We start from the raw sequence: 12,610 nt of genomic DNA, 5'->3' as shown, positions 1-12,610 counted from the left end.
ACAAAACTGATGTAGCTTTTTATTGAGTTACTTATATATTGTTTTAAATAATATAAAATACATATATACTATATAAAAATATATAGTCATACGTGCCAATCTTAGATTATAGATGATGCTGACTTAATAACTAGGAAAAGCTGATTTTGAATACAAAACACTTGAAACACGTGGAACTTTTATAAGCTTTTATTCAATCTTGATAAATTACGAGTAGTAAAAAGAAGAATACAGAGTTATAGTACATTTTATTATACTGTACATAATAAGTATTATATAAAAATACATCTAAACTTTACACAGACCCAACAAAATTTTAACAAACCGCAATAAATGGCTAAGTAAAAACACCAGATTTGGCGGTAAATGCACAGGATTGACAACGTTGAGTATTATTGGGAGTTTCTCTTTAGCCCTACAGGTACCGTACTAAGAGGCCTTGTTATTAAGCCCCTCGTGGATTCTGCCAAGCAGTGGATTTAAACTTGGAGAGAGCCGAGTTAAATGGATAAAAGACATTTTTAATGCGAATTCAATGATTTTTACTTTAGGGGTGCCAAGGCTTTCCTCTGGGTGCGCCACTGCTGCCAGACTCACAATGAGACAGTAAAGGATAAAGGACGAGATTCAATATATCCGAGACATATCATTCCCAAAAAATTCCTGGGGTTTTTTTGATTCGTCCGGATTTGTTCCCCGGCATTACATAGTGATAGGCTAATACACGACGGCCGAATGGCCGAGCGGTCAAGGTGGCAGCCTACCGCTCTGGGGGACCCGGGGTCGAATCCGGAAGGATTGAAAAATCCGTAAGAATTTTTTTGGGATGATTCGACTGGATATGTCGGCCCCCGTCCCTCACCATCCGGCCGCCCCAATGTGGACCTGGCCGAACTCATAATGGGCTTGCTAAAAGAGACCCTCTTAGTGCCCACAGGGCGGAAAGAGTTAAAAAAAAAAGGCTGACACTTTAGACCACCCGTTCCGTCATAAACATTGGGTGTACTATCATCAACATGGCAATGACGTTGAGAAAGAAAATGTTTCCAGACTCTCAGATTGGTTTTCTCGTATCAAAGAGCGAACGATCATTTTGAGATGTCAATGTTTTAGAAAAAAAATTTAATGTCTCTTAATTTGAAATTTAAGTTTCAAGCGCCATTAAAATTCTCGTACATCTGGCAAGGTTGAACTCAAAGGAAAATCTTAATGTTTAAAAGTGAACAATTTCTACAAAAAAAAAAAAAAAAAAAAAAAAAAAAAATCGCAATTCAAGCAAACTTGAGACTTTTAGTATTAGTCACAAATCCATGATTGCGAAGATAATGCATTAAAGGAGTTATGTTATCTCAAAAAAGTGGAGAATTTCTAGCTTATGCTGACAGGCTGGCAACTGCTTCCATAAGCAGATTCTCAGCTGGAAGGATGAGAGTTGATAACGATGTACTGTACCGTACTATACAATACAATATATATAACACTGTATTTGATTTTCTTTAAAATTCTTCACCCTAAGGGCTCGCTAAGCTTGCGATAGGGATGACGGATGTGATGAACGGAGTCACTTATTCGAGTTAAAGATCCATGAATATTTTTAAGCATTCGAATCTGGATCCACCAGAGCGGCATGTTGACATCTTTAGTTATCTCCCCGTCCGGTCTTCACAGCGTATTGATTTGTTTAGTTGGGCTAATGCACATTTTCAGAACAATTTGTCGTTTTTAAGACATGCTCATTGTAAATTGAAGAGGTAACTATAGTATACACTATCCCAATCAAACAGACCTATGAATACAATATTGGGTTAATGTTACCTATGGTTCCAAGATGGCGGCTGATTCCAGCAAATAGAAGAAGGGAAACAGTGGGTACGCACGTTTTCCCCCCCCCCTTTGTGGTTTTAGGCCCTTTCCCACTCAAAAGAGAGCATAAAAAGGCCCCAAAGGGGACGCACGTTCTAACCTAACCTAACCTATTTTAATAAATTACCATAATTATTATTAACAAAATTATTAGAATAGGTTGCCATCTTGGAACCATAGGTAACATTAACCCAATATTGTTGTGTACAGTACACAAAAATTGCTTACCATTATTATAAAGGATAATTTTATACTATGGTTTTCATATAAATTGTATATACAGTTTATATGTTAATTATTTATACATTTTAAACAAATATTTCCCAAATTGTAGATTTTTTTTTTTATTTTCCAAATATATTAGCTTTGACTTCCTGTTGTGGATTCATAGTTACAATGTAACTGTTTTGATTAATCAATTACTTATAATGATTTAAAATTGTAACTTACAGTTTGTTTGTTTTTATTTTAACATTACATTATGTGTAAATAGATTGTGAAAGAAATTAGTTTATTAAAGGTTATTACTTTTTAATTTCATGGTAACTTTTATAAAGGATATATTGTATATTAACTAAAACTGTTATGATCAAATTTCAAAAGATGTCTTAAAATACAAATTCTTTTAACTAAATGTAATTGAATAAAAATTTGATTTTAAATTAATAAAATTTATACAAATATAAAATTTTAATTTTGATGAAAGTAATTAGAGAATAAGTTATTTAGTCTAGCAAAGATTTATATATTGCTATTAAAAACTGTTTATTCACTGGAATTTTTTTTTTTTTTGGTTGAAAAGGATCCACGACAACTGTCTGATTGCTGTTTCGTATTATTTCTTGTTGCTGGACTCCCCACTTTATCAACATTTCACCATGAGTCTCAAAAGCGAACACAACAAAACTAATTCTCTTATTCAAAACAGGTAAGTCATTTATGTTCAGATATTATTTGAAAATAATTAGTATTGAAATAAAAATTTACATCTTAAAAAATACTAAACTAAAACAAAAATCAATAATACAGTAAAAGTCACTTTTAAACTTTAAAAAAAAATATGAAAAATTTCAAATATAAACATATTCAAAAAATATACTTTTTTTAAATGTTGGAGTAAGATATGTTATCTTATACCTGGAAGACATAATATTTAGATCATTTATTACATAACTAATGATTCTAAGAGCCATTTGGGAATGATGATGAGTTAACTTTGCTCAATTAGAAGTCTGCATATTTAAGATAACAGAAAAGTAAAGAATAAAAATAAAATGTGATATTTACTTAAGATAAATTAAATTTATGTTTCATTTTTATTTGGAAATAAGTTATTTTTGTTTTAAAACTTCACATTAATTATTATAAAATATTTAAAAACATTGACAATATTGTAACAATTGAAAATAATTTAGTATATTTTGATTGAATTTAATATTTCTATGTTAATAATATAAATTCAATCGAATTCAATAAAAGTATTTTTGCAATGAAACTGTTTTTAAGCTTAAAATAAATGAACATTATGCAATGTACAGTTTTAAAATTGATGAAATGTGGTTTAAAAAGTTAATGAAATTATATGAAATTGAAATATAACTGAATTATTGTCATAATATTGCATTCATTAAATATTTGAAACTGAAATTATTTTCAATTTTAAATTTGATATTAAAATAATATTTATAAATTACTGAAATATGTACTGTAAGTATAAATCCAATTTTAGATTATCTAATGCTTTTAATAACATATAATATTAAAAAATCTTAACATATTTTATGCATGGATTATTAGGGAAAATTTTATTAAAATTATGTAGAATTTTAAAACAATTAAATACAATTTGAAGGTATTTATAATGATAAGTAATCTTTTATTTTTTTTCATGAATAAATTTAGTATTTATATATGAATTTTAATATTTATAGCATTGAATAATTTACAGAAATATAAAAGAGGATATATAATTTTTTAAATATAAAATAAAATTTTCATATGATGATAGATTATCTCAAATTATCATTTTTTTAAATCTTTTTTTTTTATGCTGCATCTAAAATGTCTGCTTAATTAAGAATTCTATTAATAATTTTTCATGCCATTTATTACTGAGTTGACATTTGTCTGCATCAGTATTGGTTATTGGATAATGAATTGTTATTTTCTGCATATTTTTGTTATGCAAAATGGTTTATCATTTAAAATTTTTCATTCGTGATGCACTCTGGTTGGCTGAATAGCTTATGTGTCGGTTATTAGCTTTTGTCGTCTCGTCCAATCACTTGCCCTGGGTTATTCAATAGAGCCACCAGCTAAGATATCTTTCCAAGTAATGTTGTACAGTTCAGAGTAGATATCATGTTTTTGCCAGCTGGTGGTGCAGTATCCAAACCGCATAGACCTCGTCGGGTGGGACGATATGGTTCACGTGATAAGGAAAGTACAATTTCCTCTCGTAACTCCTGTGGAAGTAATATTTCTCAGTCTTCAGGTTTGATTTCCAGCAATGATTACTTGGATGAAAGCTACTACGAGCTGTATATTTTACATAACAGAAACAAGAAAAAAAAAGTCAAGTAGGTATTAACAATGTTCCTAAAATCATCAGTTTCCGTCATTGCGGGTGACTGTTAATTATTTTATTTTTTAACTGCTAATTATTATTATTTCATACCCCAAATTAGGAATTAAATTTTTAAATATATAAAATTATTGTCAAGATTGTTATTTTCAATATGTTTTACCAATAACATTAAATATTTAATACATATTCATTATAAAACTTTCCTTTTTTTGTTTATATTTTATTCAAATAAAATTTTTATTAAATAAACTTACCCTAAACAAATTTTTTTAATAATAGATGTGATGTTTTTGTTAAATCAAACAATTAATAGAATATTCTAATATTAGCAAATTGAATAATTATAGCAATCAAGAATTTGTAGAGTGAATGACAACAGAAACAGTACTTAGTAATGTTGCAGTTTCTTTTTGATTGTGCAAATTTTTAGCATTTTCTTTCTATATATTTTGTAGAGTGTAAGATAAATGTTTATATTATTTTTTCCCTCCTAAAATTGTAAAACCTGCATGAATATATTTAGTTGAAACAAACCAAATGTGCAGCAATTTGTAATTGGGTCTTAGAAAAATTTTCCCTTTGTTACAATTTCCAATTGATTATAGTGCATCGTAGTGATTATTGTCTTGTGATATTTATTTAGTAGATATTAAAAATTCATAAATTGTTTTGTTAGTTTATTTTCCTCTTTGCTGTGTTGTAGGTGAATAGGGTTCATTTATTTAAATATATAGTAATAGATACATTGAATTGCATGTACCGGTACAATAATGTAAATGCTTATATTTATTACTAGATAAATAAATTGAAGATAGTTTAACCATATTAATTTTTAAGTTGTTTTTTTATTATTTAAAAATTAATAGAAATACATACTCTGTCTTATAAAAAATTATTATTATATAAAAATGGTATTATGTAATAATATTAATTATGTATTACATTTTTTTATTGCTGTCACTATCAATAGTATTAACAGGTAGGCTATATATTTCTATTATATTAAATTTCTCAAAATGTTTAATATTTACTAATATTTATATTTTGATATCTTATATAAGATTTTTTAATTGTATACAATATCTCTTTCTTGCTTTTATATAAGATATAATTTTAAAAAATATTTTCTATTTGTCTTATTTATAATGCAGTAGCTTATATATGTAAAAATATGCAATATTCAACATAGCTTGCCAGCCTGTGTGCAGGCATTATAAAAGAAATTATATTTTAAAAAATAGAAGTTCCACATTAAATGTTTTAATATTTCATTGTAAATATATTTGATTATTATTTTCACATTTGCAATGAAATATCATAACACTAATAAAAAATTTCTATTCTCTAAATATTATTTTTTGAAACTTATATGTATAATGAATATGAAGTTAAATACCAAGAATAAAAAATTTTAGTTATGTGACAGGTAAAGGAACACTCAAATGATTATGTATTATATATTTCAATTAATATTAACATTTTATGTAATTAAAATCAGTGGCAGAACAACTTTACTTCATTTGATGACATTATTTATTTGTATTTTTATTTTTTAATTTATTTTTAATTTTATTATTCTTATGTATTTTCTTAGCAAAATGTTGCTGTTGAGAACATATCACACTGGAAACAGTTTCAGAGGAAAAAAGTTGGTTTATTGGTATGAACGGATATGCATTTCGGGCTTAATGCCCCTCTTCAGTCCTAATATTACATATTTATCAGCAAATTGATTACAGGTTTACAAATTTACAGAATGCATTGAAAAAAATTAGGATATGTGTACAATGGTTTATACAATGAACTTAACTCCTTACGAGTCATGTTGGTTTAACTGTCACTATCTCAAGTAACTAAATTTATTTTATAAACCATTGTACACATATCCTAATTTTTTCAATGCATTCTGTAAATTTGTAAACCTGTAATCAATTTGCTGATAAATATGTAATATTAGGACTGAAGAGGGGTGTTAAGCCTGAAATGCATATCCGCTCACACCAATAAACCAATCTTTTTCCTCTGAAAGTGTTTTCTGTGTGATATGTTCTCAATGGCAACATTGTGCTTAGAAAATACATATAATAGAGAACAACAAGCAACCAAGATTTATTATTTTTATTTATATACTCAGTTTTTTATTAATAAGTTATATACTTTTTCAAATACTGTATACATTTATGTGTACATAATTACAATAATTTTACTTCAGGCCATGAAATTTGAATGTAGCCTCTTTTTCTTTTCTACCCCATCTCCTGTCACAAAGGACAGGACTTTATCCCCAAAAAAAGCCTTTAACCCTTGATTGAAAGAAGAATCAAAACAATTGTTTTGATTGTAGGTTGTAGGCTTATTGCTAGATAAATTTGGACCCTTGTTTCCAGGCCCTGATTCAGCTGAATCACTTTATGCCATTGTAGTTCTGCCATTGATTAAAAATTATTTATAATAGTAAACCAGTGTTTGCATCAGAAAAAAATTTTAGGTAGTCAACCTATATTGTTAGCTGGTTGCTATTGTAAAACTTCCTTATGCACATGACAACAAAACAATACTCATATCATAACACTCATTTGTATACTAATCCATATTCTGGCTATCCTTAAAAAATAACAACCATAAATAAATAAAAATATTTTTAACTGGTTAGGAAAAATATATAAGTGGTCAATTAACCTGATAAAATCCCATTTTGATGAGAAAACTACAAATCTTTTAAAGTTAAAAAATGACAGAAAATTTAAATTTTAAAGAGAGTCTTTTAAAAGAATAGCAAAATAGATTTTCATGTATTAGTAAAAAAACTAATTTTATTCATGAAAATAAACTTTTTATTGAATTTTATTGAATTGAATTTTATACAATGTTTGAGTTCTTACCATAATACTCTAGCATAATTAAATTTTATTTTATTTTCATAAAAATATAATTTTAAGAAAAGATATGAAATAGATATTTCTATTTCATATTTTTTCTTAAAATTTATATCAAATGAATAAAAATACATTATAACTTTAATAATCAAAAGTTTAATAAAATGTTTTGATATTAATTATTATAATTGATTTAAAAATCATTATTAAAAATATAATAATAGTCTGTTTTAAATTTTAAATTTGTATTTATCTTAAAATTTTATTGTAAGAGAAAACTATAATTTGTTTTTCTCTCTTGCACACTTTTTATCTTTGAAAATATTCTAAACTGACTTCTTAAAATTAAGAACAAGGAAAGTTCAAAAGTTCCAGGAATGGGTTAAAAAATCAAAACATGTTAGGTTATAAAGAACTTTGTAATATTTTTCAAAATAAATCACTCCAAACTTCAATACATTTTATGCAATGATTTCTCTAATTCATGAAATATTTAGGAAAATCAGCTTGCTTCAGGGATTACAAAGTTTATTCAATTCATTATTCTTTGTAACATGTTCTTCCATGAGTATTATTAATATTCCATTTTCCTTTTATAGTTGGAACTGCTAGTCTTCCATAATCATTCTATTACCATGATCTAGCTCTTAATGACTTTTTGTTGAAAAAACTTAAAAAGGAAAACTGAGTTAATAGAACTTGTACTGTACAAGATGAAATCTCTATTTTGTATTTTTGTGAAAAATCAATTTTATAAACTTTTGGTTTTCTTTTTATGAATAATTACCACAGAAATTTTTATTGCTTTATCTACTTATAGTCTTAACTTAAAATGTCATGAAATTTATGAAATGAATAGAGGAGAAATATAGTATAAATTAAATGTATTTAAATAAATCAAATATTTTCAGTTTGTTTAGATTATGAATTATAACTCTAATGTAAACAGACAATCTTTTTAAAATTGAATTTTAGCTCTATAACTATAGCATATTCATATGTATTGATTTTGTACATTTTAATAAAGTAATTTGAATGCCATATAAATTAACGAAAAAATTACTTTTCACATTGTTTTCCAATAAAGTTATATATCTAAATATGATACAGTAGAAATTTATTTTATTTATTTTGAAATTTGTCTATACTGATAATAACTGAATGGTAACATTAAAATTTTTGTGGTGCAGTGATAGGGAAATAGCAGAGAATAGATCCAAAATATAAGGAATGGTGTTTCTGTATTTCAAATTGCTATTCTGTTGCATTGCACTCATTCAAATATTGATATGTAGTTTCATAATGTTTGAAATCACTTTTTTTTACCGTAATTGAAAATCAAAAAAATTAATTGAATTTATATGGGAAATTTTAAAATACTTTATATATCAAAAGTAAAACAATATTGAATTTGTTATAAAAGGCAAGTTGCTAGTATAGTTTTGTATGTGATTTTTATGTTTTGTATATATACACACCATGCTGGGGTAAAGCGATAGCTGACTGAGTGCCTTGGTGATTATAGGCAATGGACACTGAAGTTGTCCCTAGTTGGCACTGTTTTTGGTTTGTACATTTATGAACTACTAGAAATTGAGGCTGGCATTGCTCAAGCAAATGATTTGGATGATTTGGTAAATATTGTACATTTGGAAATTAAGTTATTACTATCAAAAACAAAAAATTGGATCTAAAATAGTACAGTAGAAACCGTTCTTCAGGTTAAGCCTTACTCCTCTCCGTCTCCCCCTGGGGGATTTTCCAAAAATCCCTTCTAAGTGTACATTTTCATGACGTACCCTAACTGTGTACCAAATTTCACCTCTTTGGTTTAGTAGTTTGCTCTGGGTGATGATGAATCAGTCAGTCAGGACATGTAATTTTATATATATAGATAAATGTTTAAGTCAGTGTTGAAATCTTTATTATATTGTTAGCTTTAACGCGGTGTGCGATTGATGAGTAAATATTGTTAGCTTGTAAACAGTGTATGCTATTATTGGTTTATTCTTCTGACATAGTTAAATGTTTTACTTTCAGTGTTTTTTTGTTGCCATTTTTATTCTATTATCACAGTGTCAGAAATTTACAAATAACACAATCTTTCATCTGCATTTCATGGCATCAAAGATGTTTTTACAATATACATATGATATTGAGAATATTGTATATGATGATATGTCATCTTCTGAAGGAAATATCATAGAAAAAAGAGAAGAAACAGATACTGAAGAGGAGCAAGAAGATAAGGAGCAGCTGGAGGAGGAAAAATAAATAATTTACACTTCAAAACAAAGTGAGAAGTCTTTTTATGGTGGTCACCATTTGACCACTGGAGTTGCAAGGACAAGAAAAGAAAATATTACTCATCTCTACTTGGTCCTTTGGTGAAGTCAGAAACATGAAATCTGTAATGCAATGTTGAAATTTATTCATAAAGAAGAAATTTTATGAAGTGTAGTGCAATATACAAACAAGCAAATTAAAAAAGTCCAACAAACTACATTAGAGAAAGGGATGCCAATTTAACAGATTTAATTGAAATAAAATCATTAATAGGGATTCTGTGTTCAGCTGGTTTTAAAAAATCTTAACAGATGCCATGCACATAAACTGTAGGCAATATACAGCTTGGGTTTAGTAGTAGTGAGAACTGTAATGACCAAGAAAAGAATTAAGCTTTTAATAAATAACCTTAAGTTTGACAATAATGAAACAAGAAGGGATAGAGTTCAAACAGATAAGCTGACTACAGTAAGAAATAATACAGATCCATTTGTAAAAAATTGTCAAAATAATATTGTATATCAAAACTGTACAGTAGACAAAAAGTTGGAAGCATTTAGAGGGAGAAGCAGCTTTAGTCAGTACATACTAAGTAAGCCAAATGAACATGGTATCAAAATTTTTCTTTGTTGACTCCTGTATTTACTCTACGCATAACTGAAAGTTATTGTGGAAGACAACCCAATGGCCCATATTCTGTTTCAGATTTGCTGGAAGAAGTGAAATGTTTTAACAAGCAATTATTTATTGTGACATTGTCACAATGCTGGGCTGCAATTTCTAATCATTTTTTTTAATTTATTTAATTTAAAATATATGCTCTCCACTTCTAATTAGTAGTGGCTTTCCCTGTACATCATACTTTTCCTTTAACAATAGAGTCATGCCAGTGATCTATCTAACACCTTTCAGGGGAAAATTTTTGAAATGAAATAATGTGACTTCTGATTTGCGCCAGAAGTTCATATATAGTTAATCGGAAATTCCTGCCCCTAAGGTTTTCATATCTGGTCATGGATTTCATCTAACTAACTCTGTTCTTGAGATTAAGGAAAGACAGACAGACAGATGGCAGTGGGAATTTATAGATCTACAAATTTTTCAAATTGTAGCCCAATAAAGTGTATAGCTCAATCATGCAAAAATGTAACAATAGATAATTAGATAATTGGTTTATAAGTTATAAATTAGCTATGGATCTATTTTAAAATGATAAACTGGCAATCTTATGTAATAATTATATATACATATATATATTTTTTCCCATTTTTACTTTCCCAAATGTTATATATGACAGAGGGAAAGTATGGAAATTGAAAAATGACCCCCAAAATTTTAATATTTTTGGACTCAGGACCTTCAAACGTAGAGAAATGCAAAAAAAAAAATAAGCGCTCTTTATCAAAAATTTCTGAAATTTTGCAGGGAGGTTTGTGTTTTAGGGGGATTGATGCTATTAAATTTTGGTGGTTAAAGGTCAAGGGAGTGGGGAGACAGGGGTCAAGTGCCATATCTCAAATGGAGTCAGACTTACTGAAGATTTTACTCATTATTAGCATTTACAATTTTTTTTATAAAACTCATCTCTAGCCTCAAAATTAAGCATTTTGCCATTTTATAATAATTAATAATATAAAAAGTTTTTAAAAATAAAATATAACTGATGGCACCACATATGTTTAAATTCTTTTGCTGGAAAAGTTATGCAACTCATTGCTGAATTAATTTTTCTCTTGTATTTAATAAAAAATCATGTTTTTTGTTTTCATTGTGGTTTTTTTGTTTTATTTTCTTATTATATGTCACAAATAAACATAGTGTTTCACAGAAACAATTATTTTTTATACTAGTCATTTTAAAATTGTATAACATTTATTCCTATTATTAATTTCATGAACAAAAGAACGTGTAATGGAGAGGCATTTACAAAACGTGCCTCGGTTTATTTTTCACTATTTGATACTGCTTATTGAAAATTTATTTGACTAATAAATTTGGATTCTATACTTATCTTTTAGTCAACAAAGATAAACTAACTTATTACTAAAGAAGAAACAAGCAAGTGGAGTTTTACATGTTTATATTAAATATTGGGTTGTCTAAATACCGTATTTACTCACATATAAGACAATCTCACATATAGGATGAGGTGTGACTTTAAAGATCAAAATAAAGAAAATTAGATTTATTAATACAATTCTAATTTTATTTCGTTTAATCACAAATAAAATATCAAATGTACATAAGTGCACACATTGTCCTGCAAAAATTACTGGCATTTTAAACTTCACGGAAAAATCTTGTAAAATCGACAACATAATTTGTTCACGTAAAGCTGGATAATTGGGAACCTTTTTTGCCAATTCTTAACAGTCAAATTCACTCTTTGTTGATTACACTTATGAGTTTCTTTGAATTCTGATTTTCAAATAATCATCTGTTTTCATGTGGGAATGAATTAAATATTGGGATTCCGTGTAATTTTGGAATTCAATTCAAAAGCTTTGCTTTTTCTATTGCTATTCATCTTTACTCCTGACAACACACAAGAATGATTCAAATGACCCAGATAAAATATTTTTGTTTTTAAACACCAGAGTGTGAACATCCGGTAAAAAATGCAAATACACGGTTTACAAAAATTATTGCAAAAATGCAAAAAACCCTTAGCTTGTGCATATAGGATGATCTAGGTTTTTGAAGCAGTGAAAAACAAATAAAAACCTTGTCTTATATGCAAGTAAATACAGTATGTATATTTTTACTCATATATGATGGGCCTTAAATTGAATACAACTGAGCCCACCAAAGGCTGAGTGTATAAAACCACTGAACACTGGTAGTTGGTTGTGTGTTTGCACCTTGCCAATAGACTGGCTGGACAAGCCAATGACAGCCCCTTTTATATGAAACAGGTGGTGTCATTGGTTTGCTTATTTAGCTGTAAAGCCATTTACCAGGCAACGTGTTCTATGTGTCTCAATTAATTATAAAATAG

General features: G+C 27.7%; 1 protein-coding gene across 5 annotated transcripts in view; it reads left to right on the top strand.

Annotated features, from left to right (window-relative positions):
- Hk (Hyperkinetic) overlaps window positions 1-12,610 on the top strand; it is a 109,030-nt gene that overhangs the window by 34,590 nt on the left and 61,830 nt on the right. For 4 of the 5 annotated variants that reach the window (XM_067278699.1, XM_067278691.1, XM_067278705.1 and 1 more), the window contains one exon: window positions 2,666-2,791. In XM_067278699.1, the coding sequence (XP_067134800.1) occupies window positions 2,742-2,791 (50 nt within the window). In that variant the 5' untranslated portion in view covers window positions 2,666-2,741. Of the gene's footprint in view, window positions 1-1,663; window positions 1,752-2,665; window positions 2,792-12,610 lie in introns of those variants that run through there. The other variant, XM_067278714.1, reaches the window with a different exon arrangement.

The sequence above is a fragment of the Centruroides vittatus genome, unplaced genomic scaffold (genome assembly GCF_030686945.1).
Source record: "Centruroides vittatus isolate TY-2023 unplaced genomic scaffold, ASM3068694v2 contig_1168, whole genome shotgun sequence".
NCBI lineage: Eukaryota > Metazoa > Arthropoda > Arachnida > Scorpiones > Buthidae > Centruroides > Centruroides vittatus.
This window is presented reverse-complemented; position numbering and strand designations above follow the sequence as displayed.